Raw genomic sequence first — 25842 nt, forward strand, 5'->3', positions numbered from 1 at the left:
AGGTTTAAACTAAATTTAATATATCTACGAATAAGTATTTTTCTGATACAGGGAGAACTCTGGAGATTTATTTAGTTTTTATCGACTGTACCACCAGTGCTCTCCTCATGCTAATAGATATAATTATACTTCCCATAAAGTTCTCTCTGAAATTATACTAAAGCCCTTTTTAACAGTCGTGCCTAACATTAAATTCCTTCGCTCACAGGTTCATATTTATTTAGAAACAGTGCATTGCATAAAGATTAGGCAGTACACTTTGTAAACAAAGCAAACATGTTTATTTTAACTAAACTACAAATATACATTATCAAACAATAAGAAAGAGTTTTCCCTCTCAACTCCAGTCTAAGCTTAAAACTTCAGCAATTTAACAATTAGAAAATGCACGGAGTCATGCAACATATTATCAACATTCAAAGAAAAACTATCAGCCCTTCTCAACAAGGAATATCATGTTCTATAATTTATACCAATTATTTCCAACTATATTTATGAACAAATTATTCTTAGAGTAACTTTCCAGTCCTGAACTATGACCTATGTTAAACACAATAAATGTCCCGTGGATTCTCAGTCAAATTCACATATCATAAGCAAACACGACAAAATTTACTCACATATATTCTTTAACTCTATTATACACCTGTTCTTAGTTCCTTCTTAGGCTCCTTTGGCTTCCCATCCGTTTAGGGTTTTGACTTCCACGCAAGGATTCAGTCATCACCGTCATCTCACTTGGATGGCTCGTTGGGCTTGGGGCACATTTTTCCCAATATCTATGAATCGACCTATGGGGTCCGACGATCAAGGCACTTAGCAGACTGTCCTACTGGCAATACATGCTGGCCCTGCTTCTCTTTTCCTTCGGTAGTTTCACAGCTCTCGTGGCTGTCCCTTGCGGCCTTCAATCGGACTGATGAACACGACGAATCGACTCGATCTGAAGTTCTCTCTTCTCTTCCTCCATTTTTCTTTTATTCCTAGATGACCTTTATACAATTTTCTCGGGTCTATGGACGAAGGGTCGAGGCCCCCGAACATTCCCGTGCAAATCGTCTTGACCTTCACATTAAAGCTCACTTTTAGTTCTCACCGAATATACACACTTAATCCTATTTTCAAAAAGGCGATATTACTTCAGAAGTATACTGCCTTTTATCACTGTCCTTGAAGATGGTATCAGGCTGACTCTGATCACATTAAAATGCACTTACATTATATACAATTCCTACATCAATACTATGCCGATTTCTAAGGCTTTACAATTTAGACATTTTCTGTTTTGTTAATTCCTTGGGGTTAAATACATGGGCTTTTATATTATTTACAACATTAATACAAAGTTAGTTTAGTGTGTTTACGAGTTGCGACCTCTGTAAAAGTCTATGTAAAAAGAGGAAAAATTCTACTACATCAAATTTTATAATGGGTTCCTTTTTCAACAGGTGTTGAGATGCTACAGTGACAGTACTGTACCGCCTGATATTAGCTCTGATCACATATTACTGAATGATAATGTCCAGTTCCTATCTTCATTTTTAATATGATTTTTGCCATTGTTGCCACCTGTTCACTCCCATAATTCTTCGCAGAATTCTTATATCTGTGGTCTTCAGACTTGATCAAATGTTTTCCTTCTAAACCAGCTCTCAGATCTATAACTGATTTCAATCTTGCATGTTTAGTGTTTTGGCTAATTTCTCTCATATTTCATATAAATATATTCAATTGGCTCCCTACCATACCAGCTTTGCTTATTACATCATCCATTTCCATATTTAATTTACCATCTGCACTAAAGATTGTTCCTAAATAGCTGAAATATTTTACTTTTATATTCTCCTCTGAGAATGTATGTGAAGTTTCTAACGTCCCTACCTATTTTCATAGTTTTGATCTTTCTATTGCTAATTCTCATGCCAAATTTATAATAGCTGTTATTCAATTTAGTTAATTATCCTGGAGACCACAGGATTCGTGTAAGAGTGCAACATTATCTTTATAAAGCAGAGAACTAAGTCTGATATCTCCGAATGTGGCATTCAGTTTTATGCAACTTTCTTTCATTGTGTGATTCATACAGAGAACGAACAAGACTGGAGATCTAGTGCACCTTTGTCTTACACCTGATTTTACATCAAACCACCTTTCTGTATGTCCCTCAATTCTAATTGCAGACTTATGTATTGTTCTGTACAATGTTTCCCTATATAATTGCAGTGTTCTATATAGTTTTTCTCTTGCACCTTGTTGCACACTCTTTCCAGATCTATAAAACTTAAGTACAGATCCTTGTTATATTCTCATGATTTTTCAACTAATGATCCAAGTGAAAATCTGATCCCGACCACCTCTATTTCTCTGTAATTTTCACGTTGTTTTATTTCTCTTTTTATAGATGGGAAGTATGATAGCTCTAATCTAGTCATCCCAATTTGACCATAAGACACATTCTGAATTATGTAGTGTAGCTACTTTAAAAAAATTTTAAATTAATTCACACCTTTTTATTCCTCAAAGGGAATAAAAGGTACAGCTCCATTAGTCCTAACTTTTGAAGACCAGTGGGTAACTAGTCTCCACCCTTCAAGTATTTACTGATAGCAAGCTCAACTTATCAATAAATCAAGGATTTTCAGAAGAGAGTGAAAGCATGGCAGGCAACTGTTGCAATCCTGCTGTGTACTAAAAATCCTAACACTCATATTACCTAATTAGTGCATGTCACAGTTCATTTCATTGAGATGTGGAATTAAAAATCCAAGTTATCAGAGGGGACATCCTACTTGCCTGTGCCTCTGGTCAGCAACTAGAATCAAAGAACAGTCTTTCTTTGTGTAGAATAGCAATAAGATGTAAATGCAGTTTCCATCAAGCTACACATCAACTCAGTATTTCATGTCATATCATCTATGCTATGTGCCTTTCCATATTTCATAGCTTTAAAAGGAAATTATACATACACACACACACACACACTTCTGTTTTAAAGATACTACTATGCAAACAACTACATATCATGATTATTGAATAAAAGAATTCTTTTTGGAAAAGAATAACTAACAATACACACACTATAAATTAAAGATGCCAAGAAATTATATTCTTGGTTTAATCCTTTATCCAAGTATAAGCAAATAAAAATTTGAACATGAAGTAACATCATGACTGGGCGGCTACTTGTATATAGTGGCTAATCACTTCACATTAATTGCCTTAATATCCCATAATGCAAAGCACATATCCTTACAGACATTTATAATGCTATGCATTGTAGGAAGGTCACTAGACTGGTTTTTACCTTTATTGAGGTCTCATAAGCAGAAGTGATAACAATGTTGAAGTAATGAAGAAGTCATGTTTCCATATACAAGTAGTCAAAAGGTGTCAAACCTCATTACTAAAATACTCTGGATTAGAGAAAGACAACTGAAAGTTTTTTTTCACTTAGTTATACTTTAAATTAAAGATGTCAAGAAATTATTTTCTTGGTTTAATCCTTTATCCAGGTGTAAGCAAATAAAACTTTCAAAACACACACAGGTATCCAAAACCTACGGACAAACACTATTTCCGAAGATTATTATTATTATTATTATTACGGGTATCTCCATGGAGTCAGTAGACTCATCGCGGGAGACCCAAACTAGCAAAACAATATCTGTCATATCTCTTCTTGAATTCATTTACAGATGAAGAGCTCACAACAAAGTCAGGCAATGAATTCCACTCATTCACCACCCTCCAGGCAAAAAACCTTGTTCTGACACCTTTGTTAACCACACTCTTCTTTAATTTCCAGAGATGACCTCTTGTTCTTCCATCACTATCACACAGCTGAAACATTTCCCCTGCATCAATCCTATAAAAACCTTTTAGTAATTTGAATGTTTCTATCATATCCCCTCTTCTTCGCCTATCAGCCAATCTCTGCAATCCACAAGCTCTCAATCTATCAATGTAGGGAGCATTTTTTATATCACTCACCAACTTGGTCACTCTTCTCTGAACCCTCTCCACAGCCTCCTCATCTCCAAGGAATCCAGGTGACCAGACCTGAGCACAGTAATCCAAATGTGGAAGTATCAATGCTTTATAAAGGGGAATAATAACCTCTTTATCTCTGGATGTCAGTGTGTTCCTCAACAACCAAGTAATCCTATGTGCAATCTTGGACACCTTAGCAATGTGTCCTCTGAACTTCATCTCCTTATCTACCAATACCCCTAAGTCCCTAGCCTCATCAATCTCTTGGAGTACCTTTCCATCTATGTAGTACACAGCTGGTAATCTTTTAATCCCAAAATGCAAGAGTTTACACTTTTCCACATTGAACTGACATCCATTTTCTTTTGCCCATTTTACCAGCTTATTTAAATCCTCCTGCAAACTGAAATGAAATGAAATCTCAATGAAATGATTACAACCGCATATTCTAACAAATCGGCTTGTGACAATTTATATAACTAACGATTTTGAGTAGAAAGTGGGTACACATTCAAATTTTGAATCGCACACAAAGGGGTTACATGGTAGCACTCAACAGGCAAAAAAAGCAAAATTGTGTTTGAAGGAAGCTCTTTTCATGAAGGAATAAAGATACAAACTTGGATGTCTTGTATTGTCCCAAAGACATCATCTAGATTTCACAGGGAAGAATTATTGGAGCCTGAAGAAGGCCACAGAATTACTGATATTGCCAGAGAGTTTGGAATCTAACATTGAGTTGTATCCAGGCTCTGGGCAGCATTTCAAACCAATGAAATGTGTTCCAGACGTTTGCAAAGAGATCACCCTTGCCTTTGTGACACAGAGCACAAAGACAGATTTTTGGTTATAACAGCAAAACGTAATTGATGCACCATGACAGGTCAGCTTGCAAGTCAGCCTCCATTCAAGCACAAGTATGTAGATATCTTGACAAACTGTAGCAAGGCATCTGCGATAAGTAGGTCTATACATGCAAAGACCTGTAATCGGCATCCCTTTATCCACAGCTCATTGTAGAGCATGTTTTCAGTGGTGTTGCATCCATAAAAATTGGACAACACACCAATGGGCTACCAATGACTCATCTGTACTCTTTACAGATGAGTCATTTTAGTCTTTCCTCCAATTCTAGATGAACATTTGATCTAGATGTGAAAGTGGTACTGCTTACCATTGCGAATATGTTCTTGAAAGGGATAGATACAGTGGTTCTGGGGTCTTGGTAATGGGAGGCATTATGCTTAATAAGCGCATCCAGCTGCAAGTGCTGGAAAAGAGACTATGACTGGTGAACGATACTGCAATGAAGTTTTCATCATATCTGATTGTTCTGTGTGGTGCCGTAGACTAAGAACTCATTTTTATGGATGACAATGCCACACCACATCATACATAAGCAAGGGCTGGAAAGTATGACAAGCTTAGGAGTTTGATTGGTTCAGTGCCATGGCATGTACAACTGCAAGGACTAGAAGTTGATAGTGCATGGGAGGTAGTTAAGAAGTGCTTGCATGAAGCAATGGCTGACTGTATACCTAGAGTCCGAATAATAAATCAAGTAGGGGTTAAATGGATGAATAACACCATTAAGCTTGAGTTGCAAAAAAAGAAACAACTATGGAGGGAATTTAAGGAGAAGGGTGACCGGCAGGCACATGAACGGTATAAAGCACAGGCCAGAAGGGTGACGAGTGTGGTAAGAAAAGCAAAAAAGGATTACAAAAGAACATTGGCCATGCAGGCTAAAGACAATCCTAAACAGTTTTTTAGATATGTAGCAAGTAAAAGGAAAAATGTACATGGCAGATTGATTTTAAAGAATGCCGATGGTAGGGAGGTAACTGAATCAGTTGAGATAGTTGAGTTACTGAGTGAGCACTTTGCAAAAGTATATCATCCAGGTGGTGACATTGCAGAAACGAATAAACCAGTAGATTATACAGGAATTGTGGTTAATGAAGTGGAGGTGAGTAGTCTATTGCATAACCTCAATGTCAATACATCTGTGGGATTGGATGGTATACCAGCTCGTGTTGTACGAGAAGCAGCTAAAGAATTGTCAGTACCCTTGACCATTTTGTTTAATTTGAGTCTCGGGTCTGGGTTAGTCCCGAGCGGGTGGAAAGAGGGGAAAATAGTTCCACTGCATAAAGGTGGTTCCAAGACTGCTGTAGTAAATTACCGACCGATTAGCATATCAGGAATCATTGTCAAGGTCTTAGAGAAAATAGTCAAGAGGAAAATACAAGATTGGATAGAAGAAAATGGGATACTGTATCGGGGACAGCATGGTTTTGTGAAGGGTAGGTCATGCCTCAGTAACTTGCTCACGTATTATAACACAGTGACGGCTGAACTGGATAAGGGTAATGGGTTTACGGTGATTCTACTGGACCTTGCCAAGGCCTTTGACAGGATTCCACATGGAATTCTAATCAGTAAATTGCAGCATATGGGAATGGACATAGGGTTGGTGAGATGGATAGGAGGGTGGTTGACGGAGAGATATCAGAGAGTGGTTTACTCGGGAGTAGAGTCCACAAGACGGCCTGTGACTAGTGGTGTGCCACAAGGATCTGTTCTTGGACCACTGCTGTTTAATCTGTTCATAAATGATATAGGAAATGATCTGAGAGGAACAGTTCATTTGTTTGCGGATGATGCGAAGTTGGGTAGGGCAATAGTGAATGCAGATGACGTCAAAATTTTGCAGGATGATTTGGATAGATTGGAGGTCTGGGCTAAGGAGAATGGATGTCAGTTTAATGTGGCAAAATGTAAGGTTATGCATTTTGGGGTGAAAAGATTGGCGGCAGTTTACTGCATTGGTGGAACCGTGCTCCAGGAAATTGATGAGGCACGAGATTTAGGAGTGTTGGTAGATAAGGAATTGAAATTTAGGGGACACATTGCAAAAGTGACCAAAACAGCTCATCAAATCACTTGGTTGCTGAAGAATACGATGACAAGCAGAGACAAGCAGGTTATTGTTCCTCTCTATCGAGCCTTGATAAGACCCCATCTAGACTACTGTGCTCAGATTTGGTCACCTAGGTTTCTTCTTGATGGGGAGGAGGTGGAGAGGATCCAGAGGCGAGTGACCAAGATGATAGCAGGTCTGTGGAATGAACCGTATGAGAACAGGTTGAGGATTTGTGGGTTGCAAAAATTGGTTGATAGGCGGAGGAGGGGAGATATGATTGAGACATTCAAATTACTGAAGGGTTTCTATAAAATTAATTCAGAAGATATTTTTGAGAACAGGGCTGGTTGTGGGAGGACTAGGGGACATCCATGGAAACTGGGCAAAAGTGTGGTTAGTAAAGGTGTTAGAGCTGGGTTCTTTACTTTTAGAGTAGTGAATGAGTGGAATGCGCTCCCTGAGTCTGTGGTGGATGCTGTGACAGTGAATGAGTTTAAGGCGAGGTATGATAGATACTGTATGAATGTCAAATAGTTGTGATGAATATGATTTGGGGCCTCCCTCGATGAGTGCAATGACTCCCTGGAGTTGCCCATAATAATAGTAATAATAATAATAATAATAACAACTTCGCATCCATTGTAACATGGTCGTTTATATATATGTCCTGGCCTGTTGCGTGGTTAAAGATAACTTGGAGGAGCTTCTGCATAACCTTTAAGGAATGTAGAGAACTGACACTAGGGCATCTGCCTAATATCCAATCCTTACCTTCCCATGGTGCCCTGTTAGTTGGTATCACATGGAAACTGAATGAATGAAGTTAAGGACCTAGCCAACAAAACTGTAATCTGTATTAGCTTAATAAGAAACAAACATGATGGTACAACTTGATGAAATTTCATGAAAGTTGGGGCATCAAACAGTTAAACAATGCATCCCACTGTTTCCATCAGATAATCAGGCTGAATATTGAAAAAAGTAAGTTAGTGAAACAAACCGAAACAAATGTCACCAAAAATAGACACCATCAATATTAGTATCAATGGAAAACAAGCTGAACTGGCAGAAGAACTAGAGAAGTATCATGCAGACGTAATTGGCATCCACATGGTACTTCTCTCAGACAAAGAGTAAACAGGTGAAATCCTGTAAAATAAATATAGGATGCTATATTCAGTGAACAGCAATCAGGGAAAGGAAGGAGTTGCAATAGCATTCAACACAAAACATGAAGATAAACTTCTTGATTGGCATGTAGTTAAAAATAGTTATTTAAGGTAAATTTCAAAACTGAGAACTGGTCAATAAAACATATTTGTGGCTTTGAACCCAGAAAAAGTTCTCCTACAGAAGAAGTAGAGGAACTTTTTGAGTCAGAGAAAGCAGCTTATAGAAAAGCAGGTTCTTGTTGGAATTCTGAACAGCAAGGTGAGAAATGAATTCCAGGCATATAAAAATGTTTAAGAATAATTTGGAGAAAAGGACAAAACTAATAATAATGGTAAGTGTCTGCTGGATTTCTGTTCAGGACACAGACTAGTCATCTGCCACCATTTTCAACATAAAGATGTGCACGCATTCACATGGATAAAAAACATAAGGAAAAAAATCTTATTGACTATATTACTGTTGATAGCAATATTATTCATACTTATTCTGAATACAAGCGTAAACAGGGAATTCAAAATTAGAAGTGATTATCACTTAGTCACTTAAAGTGATCACCCATATTATAAAGAGAAAGTTGTAAAAAGAATTAATGTTGAATGACCTTTATGCGTGAACTGTAGGCTCAACCATATTAACATTATTAAAAAAAAAAAAATATATATATATATATATATATATATATATATAGATAGATAGATAGATAGATAGATAGATAGATTCAAGCATAAGAATCAAACATTGGAGTCTCAGTGGCACACTGAAGAAAATGCTGATTCAGCTAAGGAGACATGTAGTGAAACTATCTACGAGGATAGCAAAATCAGAATGCCATGGCAAACCAAAGAAGTTAAAGAGAAGTTAAAGAGAGAAAAAAAAGCATATCAAAAGTTTCTAGCAAGTAAATTGGCAAATGCCCTAAAAGAATATAGAGAAAAATGTAAGAGAAAGTTAAGTTATTTATAAAAGTAGCTAAACAAAAATCATGGGAAGATTGATAAAAAACAGATATCTGGCAAAATGTTCTGGAGGCTAGAGAAAAAGATTAAAAATGAAGGAAATAAGTACAGCAAAAGGAATGAGAGATGATAAAGCTGACATGAAAACTGAAACTAAAGATGTTCTGGACATATGGATTAATAACTTCAAAAGACTTAAATGAAACATGTAGTGATAGAATACGAGGGCTGTTCGATAAGTCCATGCAAAGTCTAAGAGGTGGCGCCACCAGTACGTATCAAGATTATTTTTAGTTACTGGCAACTGTTGAAGGATCTCACACTAAATTTCAGTCAGATAGATCTATTACTCTGTGTTTGGAATTCATTTGAATCGATTAAGTACTGTGATTTGTGAAAAATGGATGAGAAAGAATTTTGTGTAGTGATTAAAAACATTACTTTTTGAAAGGCAAAACGGCTCAGGAAACCAAAGCTAAGCTCAGTGGTCAAGTGACGCTGAACATTCTGGACATCCTGTTGAGGTCACTACTCCAGAAATTATTGAAAAAAATCCATGATATGGTGATGGATGATAGAAGAGTGAAGGTGAGTGAAATTGCTAAGGCTTTGGCATCTCAAATGACCACATACATAATATTTTACATGAACATTTACATGTGAGAAAACTATCCGCAAGATGGGTGCCGTGTTTGCTCACAGTGGATCAAAAGCATCAACGTGTGAACTGTTGCAAGGACAGCTTGAAGCTGTTTCAACGGAATCCAGAGGAATTTTTGCATCGTTTCGTAACAGTGGATGAAACATGGATTCATCACTACCAGCCTGAGACCAAGGAACAGTCAAAACAATGGGTTGCACATGGGAAATCTGCACCAAAGAAAGTGAAAACCATTCCTTCAGAAGGAAAGGTTATAGCCACTGTCTTCTGGGATAATCTTCATAATCTTCACAGACTTCTTGGAAGAGGGCAAAACAATTATCGGAATGTATTATGCATCTTTGCTGGATCGTTTAAATAATGAAATAAAGGAAAAACAACCACACTTGACAAAAAAGAAGATTCTTTCACCATGACAACGCACCCGCTCACTCTTCTGCAATTGTTACATAAATTGAATGTGACATAAATTGAACAAAATTGTTCAATTTATGCTACGAAGTCATTTCGCACCCTCCCCATACTCTCCAGATTTGACTCCCTCAGGCTACTATCTGTTTCCAATCATCAAAAAATGGCTGGCAGGAAAGAGATTTTCATCAAACGATGAGGTGATTGCTGAAATAACTGTCTATTTTGAAGAGTTGGACAAATCATACTATATGGACGGGATCAAAAAACTCGAGCATCGTGGGACTAAGTGTATGGACTTCAAAGGAGACTATGTTGAAAAATAAAAAATGTTTGTCCCAAAAAAATTATGTTTTCTTCATTTTTGCAAGGACTAATCGAACAACCCTCATATTGGTAGAAAATATTGCAATTAGGAATGCAATTAGAAATACATATCAACACGAAGTAGAGAAACCATCATCAACAATCTAAAACGTGGAAAGGCAGATGGAGTAGATGATATTTGATCAAAACTCTCAATTGTGGAAAAGTATAAAAGATTTTCAGTGGCTATGCTGCATAATTCAAAAGACCTAATGACAAAATTGAATTCCAGATGATTGTAGCAGAGGGCTCTTGTATCCTTTTTTATAGATGGGAACTATAACTGAATGTGACAATTACAGAGGAATTTCTCTACTAAGTGTTCCAAACAACATTTATGCAAACATACTTGAGAAAATGCAAGAAAAAATTGCAGAAGATAAATAAACGTTTAAAAAAACAAGCTAGGTTCAGGCTGTATACATGATGTCAAGATCATACTTTTAGTTTATTTGAGAAATATATTTTTTTTACAAATATTTGAGAAATTGTGAGAAAATAAAATCTACATTTAAGTTCTGTAGTTAAGTTATATGGAATTAATCAAACATTAATTCCATGTGACTATGGATTTGAAAAAAGTACAAACTGGTCTAGGGATGCTTAAGGTTCAAAGCTGTATAACTGAGAGGAGACCTCCACATAGCCTTTAAAGGAATGTGGAGAACTGACCAGAGCTTCTAACCTAATGTCCAATCCTCACCTTCCTCCGGTGCACCGTGTTAGGTATCTACCTGGATACTGAACGAACAAGGATGGGCTGGCAATTTGGGATTTAGCCAACCAAATTGTATTCTTATTGGTTTAAATCAAAATATAAAATGATGGTACAGCATGACAGAATTTCATGCTGGCTGGGGAGTTGCCCGGTTAAACAAGGCCCCCATTGTTTTTGCTAGAGAACCAGGGCAAACAGTGAAAAGTCAGCTACTGAAACAAATCTGAAAACACACCCCAACTCAACATCCCCAGAGTTCAAGATCGGTACTATCAACATAAGAAGCCTGAATGGCAAAGAAATGGAGCTAGCTGAGGAATTAGATAAGTACCAGATCGACATAATAGGGGTGACTGAAACAAAAAAGACAAAAACTGGTGAGATCTTTCTGAGCAATAAATACAAAATGTTATATTCAGGCAATGACAATCAAGGAAAAGAAGGAGTAGCCATGTATTCAACACTAAATACGAGGCTAATCTTCTTGAATGGCAGGCAGTCTCAAGTAGAGTGATGTGGGCAAATATCAGAATGGGGAACTGGACAATGAGACTTATTTGTGCCTATGGTCCCACAGAAGGTTCTACTAAGGTAGAAGTGGAGGAATTTTTTAATGCTTTAGAGAAAGCATCTGACACAATGAAAAAGGAAAAGTTGGTCCTTGTTGGGGATCTAAATAGCAGAATAGGAAATGATAATAATAATGGCAAATAAATACCTGTTGAATTTCTGCTCAGGACATGGACTGGTTATTACTAAAACAATGTTCCAACATAAAAATGTGCACAAATTCACATGGAGAGTAAGAAAAGTCTCATTTGTTGATAGTGATGTTTTCATACTGGTGCAGGACACTTGAGTGTACAGAGGATTAGAAATTGGAAGTGATAACCATTTAGCCTTCAGCAGGATAAAACTGAATTTCATATTGAAAAGAAGAACATATAAGAAAGTTATAAAGCGAATAAAAGTTCAGCAGCTCTCAGATATGAACCGTAGACTAAATAAAATACACAAACTTTATCCAAAAAAAAAAATTAAAGAGTTTGAGAACAGGAACCAAACCTTGGAGAGTCAGTGGCAAAGAAGAAAACACTGATTGATTCTGCCAGAGATGCATGTGTTCAGGATGTCTGCAAGGATAGAAAAATCAGAATCCCATGGTGGACATAGGAAGTTAAAGGGGCAGTGAAGGAAAAGAAGAAGCATATAAACAGTTCTTGGCAAATAAGTCAGTTTGTGGTCTTAGAGAATACAGAGACAAATGTTAGAAAGCTAAACACTTTGTAAAACTAGCTAAACAAAAGTCATGGGAAGACTTTGGTAAGAACATAGAAAATAAATATCAAGAATGTGGTAAGATATTCTGGAGGTTGTTAAAGAAAGAAATGGAGGAAAGAGTACTGTAAAAGGAATTAGAGATGATAAAGGTAACATGAAAATTGGAGGAAAAGATATCCTTGAAGTATGGATTATGAGGGTGTTCTGAAAGGTTACTGGCCTAACAATGAAAAAACGAATTTATTATTTCAAAATTATTTTTATTTGTCAACATAATCTTCCTTAAGACTAATACATTTATTCCAGTGATGCTCCAGGACAATTATCCCATCCCTGTAGTGGTTCTCAGTAAGATCTGCAAAATACCCCTCTACAGCTGCAATCACCTCTTGATTTGAAGAAAATGCTGACCAGCGAGGAAGAGTTTTAGTTTTGGCAAGAGATAGAAGTCGAAGTCAGAGGTGAGCCAAATCTGGGGAATAGGGCAGATGTTCCAACAATTCATAGCGCAGATCCCTTATTTTCCCATTGATAAAACACCTTTGTTGGCAAGTGCATTGTCCTGATGAAAGATGATTTTTTTCTTCTGCAAACTAAATCTTTTCTCACGAATTATTTCGTCTAGTCTGGTTAAAAGATCAGAATAATATTCCCTGATTATTATTTTACCCTTTTCAAGATAATTAATAAACAAAATGACTTTGGCATTCCAAAACATGGATGCCATGACCTTGCCTGCTGATGGAACAACCAGCTTCTGTCCACTGTTTTGACTGCTGTTTAGCTTCTGGAGTGTAATGATGAATCCAAGTCTCATCCATAGTAATAAATTGAGACACAAAATCAATTTTATTCTTGTTTAAATGCTCCAAGCACTGTTCAGAGATTTTCATGCGACTGCGTTTTTTTATCTGTTGTGAGCAAGTACGGCACCCATCTTGCGCAAAGCATTTTCATTTGCAATTCTTCGTGTAAAATATATCCTACATGATCAATACCATATCGTGCACTTGATCAATGATTTCTGGTGCTGTTACACTTTTTAGACATTCATCACATGGATCATCTTCACGACTGGTACGGCCATGTTTAAACTCAGCATCCAATTTCTTAATTGTCAAAAATGAAGGAGAAGAGTGCCCATAAAATTTTATGAATTTCGAATGAATTTCTTTTGGTGTTAAACCTTCAAGATAATTAATAAACAAAATGCCTTTGGCATCCCAAAACACCGATGCCATGACCTTTGCCTGCTGATGGAACCGACTTTGTCTTCTTTGGTGTGGAACAACCAGCTTCTGTCCACTGTTTTGGCTGCTTCTCTTAAAATAATTTTATAACCACACAATACTCAATTTTATCCATTTCAAGAGATAGAGACAACACTTTTGCTTTAAACAGTTGCATAAAACAAACTACTTGATAGAATGACTTGCAATTTCACACAGATGCTTATGACAGATGTACCAACTTAGAAAAAAAAAATCTTGCCATTTCAGATCACTCTCGTAATTACTTCGAAAAATTGCTACATGAAACAAGCAGTGATAACACAGTGGTAAAAAATACTCAATAGGCATGCAGTCAGCAATACATATCCATACTTGAAGGAAAAAGCCATCAAAGGCCTGAAATGTGGAAAGGCAGCAGGAGTAGATGATATTCGACCAGAAATGCTCAAGAATGGAAGTTTAAAAGTCTTACAGTGGTTGCACTGCATAGTTCAGAAGGTCTTTTTTTTAACATGATTTTTATTCATTTTATGCAACCAACCTAAACTCTAAGTTAGGAAAAAATCCAAAATTCAAGAAAAATTCTGAGAATTTTGTAGAACTGCATTCTCGTTTCAATTAAGAAAATTCTAAATTCTTATGAATTTCATTTATTGGGAATTCCCCGAATTACATAACTGACTGTGCATAAAAAAGCAGTTCTTAGCAGTTTGAATTTGGTGTTTGAGTAGACAAAGCAGTTACTGCATTTTTTGTATTTGCATTTTTTAAGTGAAATCAAAATAAAAATCGTTTTATAAAATTAATAATTTTGCGAAGAAATAATAAATGGTAAGCTATATGTAATTTTCAAACTTTCATTTCATTAACCGAAGATTTTAATCGAGCCCTCACATGATGTTGCCGATAACCAAAAAAAAAAGAAAAGAAAAGCCGTTTCGTTAGATATAAAAATTCAAATTTCAGATCGTCTTTGAACTGGGGAAGGTGTGACGGCTGTGGGTAAGCATTTTGGAGTCTGTGAATCAACTGTCAGATCTATAAAGAAAAATGAAGAGGCTATTAGAAAAGAGGTATGTTCTGGTACAAAATTGAGTGCGAAATTATCATCATACACAAGAGATGTTGTTCTAGAAAAGGCCGAAAAAGCTTTAGCGATGTGGATAGAAGATAATGTACAAAAAAGAATGCCAGTTGACGAAATTTCATCAAGCAATCAGCATTGAAATTTATGAACAGATTAAAAAACTGCAGCAAGATACTTCATCTCAGTCGAGGAAAAAATATGAATTTCATGCAAGTAATGATTGGCTGGCTAAGTTTATTAAAAGACATGCTCTTCATAACATAAAAATTAAAGGTGAAATGGCTTCTGCTGATGAAACAGCTGCTAAAACATTTCCACAAAAACTTGCTAAAATAATCGAAGATGGAGGTTACACTTGTGAAGAAGTTTGGAATATGGATGAAACCAGCCTTTTCTGGAAAAAAAATGCCGAACAGAACTTACGTATCAAAAATGCAAAAACTGTTGGTGGGTTCAAAGCAGCAAAGGATCGCATAATACTCCTATTTTGTTTGAATGCTTTAGAAGATCGAATGTTAAAACCACTGCTCATAAAATGATCATTAAGACCACGGCCAATGAAAGGCGTAGATTTTCAAAAATTGCCAGTTCATTGGATGGCCAACAAAAAAGCTTGGGTGATAATTGATATTTTCACTGAGTGGCACAAACATTTTGTGCCAGAAGTTAGACGCTATTTGAATGACAAGGGTCTCGAATTTAAAGTGCTTTTGATTCTTGATAATGCCATCCTGCCATAGAATACCCAAATGTGCAATTTTTTTTCCTGCCACCCAATACCACATCATTGCTACAACCTCTAGATCAGGGTATAATTGCGACTTTTAAAACATATTGTGTCAGACGAACATTTCAGTACATTTTGAACAAGCTAAATGATGTTGAAACACTGTCAGTTATGGATGTGTGGAAAAAATTTTCAATTATGGATTGTATTGATCAGGTTCGATTATCATTATCTGAATTGAGACCAGAAACTATGAATGCATGCTGGAAAGCTATTTGTCCCGCATGTGTTAAAGAGAAAGCTCCTGTTCCCTTCAATCATACTGCAGAATTCCCCAATATAATAAGTTTGGCATGTGAAATTGGCGGAGAAGGACTCGATGATCTTATGTCAGCAGATATCGAAGAATTGTTAATTGATAAACCTCTTAGCGAAGACAAAACAGTGGAGATTGTTTCTGAGACTCCTGTAAGCGAAGAAGTTAATGATAATGATCAAGATAATCCAACTTTTACTGCTGATATAATTAAAGAAGGTCTTAAACTGGCCAGTAATTTAGACAATTATTTTGCCCGACATGATCCAAATGAAGAATGTGCAGGGAAGTTTTCACGTGAGCTTAAGTTGTTAATGTCTTCATACAGAGAATTATATCGCGACTTATCTAAAGCATTAACATAGCGATTAATAACTGAGTTCATGCCTAAAACTAATGAAACAACCAGTGGTACTTTTGTTCAAGACATGACAAGAAGAATTCCACAAGTTGAGGCAAAGTCGATGATGATAATGCCATTATTATAGTCTCACGAAAATGAAAGCTTTCGCGTTTATTGTCAGAAACTGATAGCGAATAACAATTTTTTTATAGAATCCTTAGCAAACAACTGAAATGAATATGTTTTTTTTTTTTTAAGTTATTAAAATTCATAATATGTATGTGTGTTCTCCATGAAATCTAAATAAAAATCTTATGATCCTAATGAATTTAATGTTTGTTTTTTCATTATTTTGCTTATATTTCCGGTTTGGAACCAATCTTCACTTTTTCTATGGAGTCAGTAGTTCTTTTTACACGAATTCTATTTACGCTTAATTTTTAGGAACGTATCTATTGCGTAAAAAGAGGTTTAGGTGTATATATGTTGAATAAAACTAAAAGACTATTTTCTTACCTGCCACCACGAAGTGTTTTATGGGTGGTTGTTGTTACAACATCTGAATATTGAAATGGTGATGGAATGACCTGAGCAGCAACTAAACCACTGATATGAGCCATATCAGATAAAAGAACAGCCTTTACTTCATCACAGACCTAGGGAACCAAAAGAAAGATATATATGAAGTTTGAAAAAAGTCAAATGGGATAACAATTTATAAACTATCCAACATATTTTAAGGTTAAGATAAATGTGAGATAAAAACACAGCAAAAGTTTCAGTGAAATATCTGAATATGGTAATTTTTTTTTTCAAGGTTACATGGTGGTTGGCATTCATAGTGAAGAATTTATGAAGATATAAACACACACATGTTGGAAAAATTACTTTACTTATAATTACAAAAATAATATTTGACGTTGACCTCTATGTTGAGGTCATCATCAGGAAAGCATACATATGTAGAGGACACAAGCTACATGACACTACAAAAGTAAGATGAATCTAAATACTTTGTAAATCATCTTTGTTAATCTAGATTAAATTTGTTAATCCAGTATGACATCTGGTGAAAAAAAGGAAAAAACAACTTTAAATCAAAAAATATTACTAAACAAAATATATACAAAATTAAAAATTAATTCACAAAATAAAATAAACTTTTCATACATATCAGTATAATAATATACCAATGATCATCATCAAAATCCTGATATGTATTTCCCCCTCAAGGGGGGAGGGTATACAGGATATGATATACTACATGAAAAATTTACATCATTACTAACTTCCTAACTACAATTTTCCTCCAAATCAATCTGTTATCTATTTAGACGATAATGGTAATGATATGGATCGGATAATGTTGGAGTCAAGACTCCAACATTAACCAATCTTATCTTATATTTCTGTCTTCTAAGGCACTTTTACTGTATCAATCCACCTATATCTTAGTCTTCCTCTGGGCCTTTTTCCTGCCAACCTGGCAGAAAACACTTATTTTCCAATCATTGATCTCCCATTATGTTTACATGACCATACCACCTGAGATTAGCAGAGCTAATCTCAGGTGGTATGGTCACTGAAACATTTTAAACCATAAACACTTTATGGTTTAAAAATAATGATTTTTAAAAAAAGTTTTTTTAGCCAATTTGGGATTTAGCCAACCAAACTGTAATTCTTATTGGCTTAAACCAAATTATAAAATGATGGTACAACATGACAAAATTTCATGCCGGCTGGGGAGTCGCCCAGTTAAACAAGACCCCCATTGTTTTCACCACCAGTGTGAACAGCGAAAAGTCAGCTACTGGAACAAATCTGAAAACACACCCCAACTCAACATCATCAGAGTTAAAGATTGGTACTATCAACATAAGAAGCCTGAATGGCAAAGAAATGGTGTTAGCTGAGGAATGAAATAAGTACCAGATCCACATAATAGGGGTGACTGAAACAAAAAAGACAAAAACTGGTGAGATCTTTCTGAGCAATAAATACAAAATGTTATATTCAGGCAATGACAATCAAGGAAAAGAAGGAGTAGCCATTGTATTCAACACTAAATACGAGGCTAATCTTCTTGAATGGCAGGCAGTCTCAAGTAGAGTGATGTGGGCAAATATCAGAATGGGGAACTGGACAATGAGTGAGACTTATTTGTGCCTATGGTCCCACAGAAGGCTCTACTAAGGTAGAAGTGGAGGAATTTTTTAATGCTTTAGAGTAAGCATCTGACACAATGAAAAAGGAAAAGTTGCCTTGTTGGGGATCTAAATAGCAGAGTAGGAAATGATTGTCAGACATACAAAAATATATTGGGAAAATCTGGAGAAAAGAGCAAAGCTAATAATAATGGAAATATTTGTTGGATTTATGCTCAGGATATGGACTGGTTATTACTAACACCATGTTCCAACATAAAAATGTGCACAAATTCACATGGAGAAAAGAGGCAAGAAATAAGAAAAGTCTCATTGACTATGTTATTGTTGATAGTGATGTTTTCTCCCTTGTGCAGGACACCAGAGTGTACAGAGAATTTGAAATTGTAAGTGATCACTATTTAGTCTTGAGCAGGATAAAATTGAATTTCATATTGAAAAGAATAACATGTAAGAAAGTTTTACATGCGAATAAAATTTGAGCAGCTCTCAGATGGAACTATAGACTAAAATACAAAAAGATTATTGAAGAAAAAATGAAAGGTTTGAGAATGGGAACCAAACTTTAGAGATTCAGTGGCAAGCCTTGAAGAAAACCTTGACTGATTCAGCCAGAGAGGCATGTGGTGAGGTTGTCTGCAAGGATAGAAAAATTAGAACTCATGTTGGACACAGGAAATTAAAGAGGCAGTGAAGGAAAAGAAGAAAGCATATCAAAAGTTCCTGGCAAATAAGTCAGCGTGTGCTCTTAGAGAATACAGAGACAAATGTAAGAAAACTAAACACTGTGTAAAACTAGCTAAACAAAAGTCATGGGAGGACTTTGGCAAGAACATCATCATCATCATCATCCGTATCAAGGATTTAGGCCTAGTATGGCCTGTTCCGGCCTTAGAAGTCATCGTTGAATCGTTTAAGAGGACGTCCTGGTTTTCTTTTTCCTAATGGCTTGTACTTTAAGGCTTGTTTTGGTAATCTTTCTGTTTTCATTCTTTGAACGTGTTCCATCCATCTATGTTTATATTTTTTAATTTTTTCAATTACTGGTTCTTGGTTTAATTCTTTCATAATATCTTCGTTTCTTTTGTGATCAAATAGGGTATACTTTGCAGTTTTTCTCATAAACTTCATTTCTGCTGTTGTTAATCTTTGTTTGTCTTTTTGTTTTATTGACCAGATTTCGCTTCCATACATTAAGACCAGTAGGGCTAATGTATTGTATACTTTTAGCCTGGTTTGTTTTTGAGCTAGGTTTGGTTTAAATATAGAGTTAATTACTCCTGTTATTTTTAAATATTTTGCAATTTTTATGTTTATATCTTTTTCATTTTCATAAGTGATCATACATCCTAGGTAGTTATATGAATTCACCTGTTCTAAGATCTTGTTATCTAATACTATTTTAGTTCTTGCTGGATCTTGTTCTTTAAAGGCCATAGTTTTTGATTTTTCTGTTGATATTATCATACCATAATCTTTGGATATCTCATTTAGATTTAAAATAGCTTTCGGAAAGTTATCTTCAGAATTTGTAATTATTATTTGGTCGTCTGCAAAGAGGAGAGTGTTTAAGTTAACTGTAGGTTAAAGTTTAATTCCTTGATGTAAATTTTTACTCCATTTTATTATTATTTCATTTAAGTGGATATTAAAAAGAGTTGCTGAGAGGGGACATCCCTGTCGGACCCCTTGGTTTATCTCTCTTGTATATGATAGCTCATGATATAATCTTACTTGTATTTGATTATTTTCATATATACTTGTGACAGCTTTTCGGATATTATTTGGTATTTGTCTTTCTTTTAATATGTTAAATAATATATTTCTTTTAACTTTGTCAAATGCTTTTTCAAAGTCAATAAATGCAATATGTGTTTCTAAATTATATTTTCTTCTTTTCTCTATTATTAATTTTAGGCAGAAGGCTGGGTCTATACATGATCGTCTTTTTCTAAATCCATTTTGTACCTCTAGAATAAAGTTTTCGGAATATTTCATTAGTTTGTTATTTAAGATTCTGCTGTATATTTTGTAACATGAATTTAGTATACTGATACCTCTATAGTTTTTAGGGTCATCTCTATTACCTTTCTTAAAGATTGGAATCACAATTGCTTTTTTCCATTTTATTGGGGGGATACCAGTTGAGTAAATTTTATTTAAAAATAATAAGAGTCTTCCTTTGAATCTTGTTCCTGCGTATTTATATAGTTCTGAACCTAGCTTATCTTCTCCAGGTGATTTTCTGTTTCTTGTTTCTTTCAGGCTGATTTCTAATTCTTCTTCAGTTATTTCCTTTTCATTTTCGTTAATCGTTTGCCAGTTGTCTTTTTTAAAATATTGTCTGTCCACAGTTCTGTGTAGTAATTTAGAAATTCTTCTAATTTAAATTCAGTGTTTAATTTTATGTTTTCTTTGGTATCTGCATTTAGGTGTTTCAAAATCTTATATACATTGGGTCTTATTTTATATAAATCATGTTCTAAATTAGAAACAAATTTATTCCATGATTCTCTTTGTCTTTTTCTGACTTCTCTTTTAGCTATGGCTCTTATTCTTTTATATTCTATTTCATCTTCTAATCTTTTACTGCTTAACCATTTGTGATAGGCTTCTTTTTTCTTTTTGATTATTTCTTTGATTGTATCATCCCAGATCTTCAGTTTTTTCTTTTATTGAATTTTTTGATCTTGCCTAAGCTTTCATTTGCTGCTGCATTTAGTATCGTTTTTATATTAAGCCATTGTATTTCTATTTCTTCATTTTGTTTTATTTTATCTAGATACTGGTTAATTCTTTGTTCATATAGCCATTGTACATTTGTGTCATTCAATAGTCTAGTTTTATAAACAATTTGGCAAGAACATAGAAAATAAATATCAAGACGGTGGCAAAATATTTTGGAGGTTATTGAAGAAGCTTAGAAATGGAGGAAAGAGTACTGTAAAAGGAGTTAGAGATGATGAAGGTGATATAAAAATGGGAGAAAAAGATATCCTTGAAGTATGGAGTAATTACTTCGAGAAATTGCTAAATGAAACTAGCAGTGACAGCACAGTGGTAAAAAACACTCAACAGACATACAGTCGGGAATACATATCCATACTTGAAGTAGAAAAAGCCATCAAAGGCTTAATGTGGAAAGGCAGCAGGAGTACATGATATTCGACCAGAAATGCTGAAGTATGGTGGTATAAAAGTCTTGCAGTGGCTGCACTGCATAGTTCAGAAGGCCTGGACAGAGGGACGAATTCCCGATGATTGGAGTAGAGCTCTCATAGTACCCATATATAAAAAGGGAAATAAAACTGAATGTGAGAATTACAGAGGTATTTCCCTACTGAGTGTTCCTGGTAAGATATATGCAAGTATACTTGAGAAACGGTTGAGAAGAATTGTAGAAGAAAAGCTTGAAGAACAAGCTGGATTCAGGCCAAATAGAGGCTGTCAGGATCAGATCTTCACTTCACGACAAATAGTGGAGAAATCATGGGAATATAACAGAGATCTTTCTTTGAGTTTTGAAGATCTGGAAAAGGCATATGATAAGGTGCCAAGAGAGAAGCTATTCAATATGCTACAGTTATATAGTGTCAATGGAGCATTATATCAAGCAATACTTAGTCTTTATTTGAGTTGTAAGTCAGTTCGAATTGAAGGAAGTACAGGAAGATGGTTTAATGTTAAATCTGGTGTGAGACAAGGATGTACATTATCCCCTCTGTTATTCATTATCTATATGGATCACATTATGAAGGAAAGTGGTATTAAACATGATATGAAATTTGGAGATGTTAATGTCAACTCTTTGCTTTATGCGGACAATGTTATACTAATCGATAAATCCACTACAAGTCTGCAAGATTCCTTGACTAAATTGAATAACTGTTGTAATAGATATGGTATGAAGGTCAGTAATAAAAAGACAAAGACAATGAAAATAGGCAGAATTGTTGAAAATGTCAACTGCATTGTGAACAGAGAACCTGTGGAACAAGTAAAACATTTAACCTACTTAGGCACGATTTTTAGTGAAGATGGTAAATTAAATATGGAAATAAACAACAGAATCAGCAAAGCTGGTATGATAAGAAGTCAATTGAATAAATTCATATGGAATAAGAGAAATTAGCCAGAACACTAAATTAGCTGTATACAAGACAGTGTTCAAACCAGTTTTAACTTATGAATCTAAGAGCTGGGTCAGAAGTAAAACACTTGATCAAAAACTAGAGACTGCAGATATGAGAGTCCTGAGAAAGATTAGAGTCGTAAACAGATGGCATCGATGGCAATATCATATTAAAAATGAGGATATTAGGAAAGAACTTGAAATTGTCAGCATCCAGAAATGCGTTAGCAGAGCTAATCTCAGGTGGCATGCTCATTTAAACAGAATGGGAGAGGAAAGATTGGCAAAACAAGTGTTCTCTGCCAGGTTGGCAGGAAAACGACCCAGAGGAAGACCAAGATATAGGTGATTTGATAGGGTACCAAGTGCCTTAGATGACAGAAATATAAGATCTGATAATATTGGAGTCTTGACAAGTAACAGACTGATCTGGTGGAAAATTGTAGATAGGAAGTTAGTAATGATGTAAATCATTACTAACTTCATGTGGTACTATCATATCCCATACACCCGTAGAGGGTACATGGCAGGAATTTGATGATGATGATGATGAAAAAGTTTTTTAAACTTTTTTAAGATTTAAAAAAACTTTTTAAACTTAAAAAACACTACATTAAATAATTTCAGAACAACATTAAATAATTTTTAAGGTTCTCTCATATTAAGATTTTCTTCTGTTTGGGGTTGTTCTGGATGCTATATGGGTCCTCCAGATTCTTGGAATTATTAATCTATCATTCTTGCTCAGATTTGGATAATGTTTCAGCATTTCACAGGCTTCTTTGAACTTTCTTTCAAACAGATTTTGGTGTGGTGTAGGGACTTGGTGCATTTCCAGTTAATTCTGTGACATGTTTGAAGTGCATGGTCTGACAGACCTGTTTCTATGCTCATCTCTTCTTATTGGGATGATGTGCCCTGTTTCTCCTATGTAAGGTAGGTTGCAAGTGCAATGAATTTTGTAAACCCCTAGGTGGGCAAGATACGAAAGAGTCTCTTTGGATGAGCTGAGTAAATTTCTTAATTTTGCAGGAGGTTTGAAGATTGCCTTAATATTTGTATTTATGTAATGTTCTATCTATTTTTTCTGATATGCCCCTAATGGCATTCTTGTAATTTTTTTTTATTTTAATGGTATTTTTGTGAGGGATATTTTGAACTGTTTTTTATTGTAGCCATTTTTACAAACATTTAGCTAATAATTTCACATTCTCTGTTCAGCACCAAGTCCATGTAGCTCAGCAGAAGTAACGCTTGTATCCTCTGCAATAGGCCACCGGAAGACAAACTTATAGTTTAAAATCTAGTCGTCAACTGAAGGAACTTTTTCTAAGCCTTTCTTCGACTAGTTCCCAAGTTAGTTGATCTCTGGCATGGGCAAGCAGGTTTTTTCTTATGAACTCAGGTTTTTCATCCCATAAACCAATAAAATTAACCATGGAACCCACATTATTTCAGACAGTAACATATCCTGTTAGGGTTAGGTATCAAGAAATGGCAGCACTTGTTTGCCAGTCTTTTCATCGGTGGCTGCCTATAATTAGTGATAAACGTGAGCCAGCTATCTCTCATTGGCTTACTGGTGGAGATTGAACTGCCCACTCAATCTCCAAAAGCTAGATAGGGTTTAAAGGCCTTGCCTATTCCCTATAAGGGAATAAAAGGCATTAGCTTATAGCTATTGTTCAGTGCCTGCTCATTGAAGCAAATTGTCAGGGCTCTGTATTTGAAGATGCTGATGATGATTCCTAGTTTTTGTGTTGGATGGTGGTATGAATTTTTTATGTATTGGACTGTGTGTGTAGATTTGCAGTAGACCGAGAAAAGGAAGAAAGTTATTGTTTCAATCTCTATGGTGAATTGGATATATTCATGCTGTTTATTCAGGTGATTTAGGAATGTATTTAATGTTTTGCAGCCATGTGGCCAAATGGCAAAAATATCATCAACATATCTGAGCCAGGCTTTGGGCTTTAGGGTTGCTGAATCTAGAGCATATTGTTCAAAGTCTTCCATGTAAAAGTCAGCTACGTGGGGAGCAGTGAGCCCATGGCCATACCTTCTTTTTGTAGGTAAAAACTATTCTGCAACACAAAATATCCAAAGATAAGTACATGGGCAAAGAGGGTAGTGATATCAGGCAGAAATATGTTCTGTATGAGAATAACAGTATCATTGATCGGGACATTGGTGAAAAGGGCAGTTATGTCAAAGCTGACTAATAATTCATTTTTGAAAATTATGGAGACAACTACCGTTTTTGAATAAAAACTTTAGTTTAATATAACTAAAATCTACATTCGACGTTTCGACCTTTATGTCAAGGTCATCTTCTGGAGCATACAACTATACACAGAAAACAAGCTATACTACAATCAAACTGGTTTGTTAAAGACACTGACCAACCGCTACAACAATTGTTGGCCTGACCTCTGGTGGAAAAAAAAAAAAAAGTTTTTATTCAAACACGGTAGTTGTCTCCATAATTTTCAAAAATGCATTCGGATCACCGTGTGAGCTTAAAAGAAAGGACTAACTAATAATTCTTCGTCATTCGTTAAAATAATGACGAAAAAATAATTCTAATTTTGTTTATGAAGTGTTGTGTATTTTTTTTATGTAGGAGGGAAAATGATCGTCCAACTCCTTGAGTGTAGCTGTTAGTTTCTTATTAGTTTCCAATTCTTTCAACTATCGATTGTAGTGGTGTGTTTGTTTTTGTGTATTTCTGGTAGGCCATAAATTCTGGGAGTGCAGCAGATTTTGGTAAATTTATACAGCAACATTTATTGAGGTTTGGATTATGTTTTAAAGCTGTTGTTGATTCCAAAAACAATCCCTCTGGCTTATAATGGCTTCTGTGTAACACTTTTGTTTTCTTTCATTTGATCCTGTATGAAGGGGTATCCAAGGCATGGTCTGCTAGACCCAACTTGTCATAAAAATGTCAACCATTCTTTCTGTCTATCCATAAGATGCCTGGATATAATACCATTGAAATATCAGCTAATAAGTTAATAAATATTAATTATTTTCTTATCAGTCTGTGCTGTAATCAATATCGTTAAAATAAACTAAATTTGCAAAACGCATTTTCTGTTTTCCTTGTTAATTTATAGGGTATGCAAGGCCATAACAATGGATGTACAAGATAACAAAACAATGCTTAGAATATCGGAAATGATAGCCATAAAATGTGACAAAAACGCAATAAATGTCCACCGGCCCTACATAATTTCCAAGTATTGGAAGCTTCATAAAAATTAGGTCACGACTCCAACCAATAGGAAATAGCACAGTTACACTAAAGACAGAAACACCAAGCCAACATGCCATAGCCTCCACTTCCCCCATG

At 35.3% G+C, this 25842-nt stretch overlaps 1 protein-coding gene across 1 annotated transcript in view; it reads right to left on the reverse strand.

Annotated features, from left to right (window-relative positions):
• The window catches only part of LOC150098903 (serine hydroxymethyltransferase, mitochondrial-like), a 206980-nt gene that overhangs the window by 79019 nt on the left and 102119 nt on the right, over positions 1-25842 (reverse strand). The window contains exon 7 of the mRNA XM_090405829.1: positions 16704-16843. Coding sequence (XP_090261955.1) covers positions 16704-16843 — 140 coding nt within the window. The remainder of the gene's footprint in view (positions 1-16703; positions 16844-25842) is intronic.

The sequence above is a fragment of the Typopeltis vanoorti genome, chromosome 15, assembly GCF_054136105.1.
Source record: "Typopeltis vanoorti isolate ZY-2024b chromosome 15, IOZ_Tvanoo_1.0, whole genome shotgun sequence".
NCBI lineage: Eukaryota > Metazoa > Arthropoda > Arachnida > Uropygi > Thelyphonidae > Typopeltis > Typopeltis vanoorti.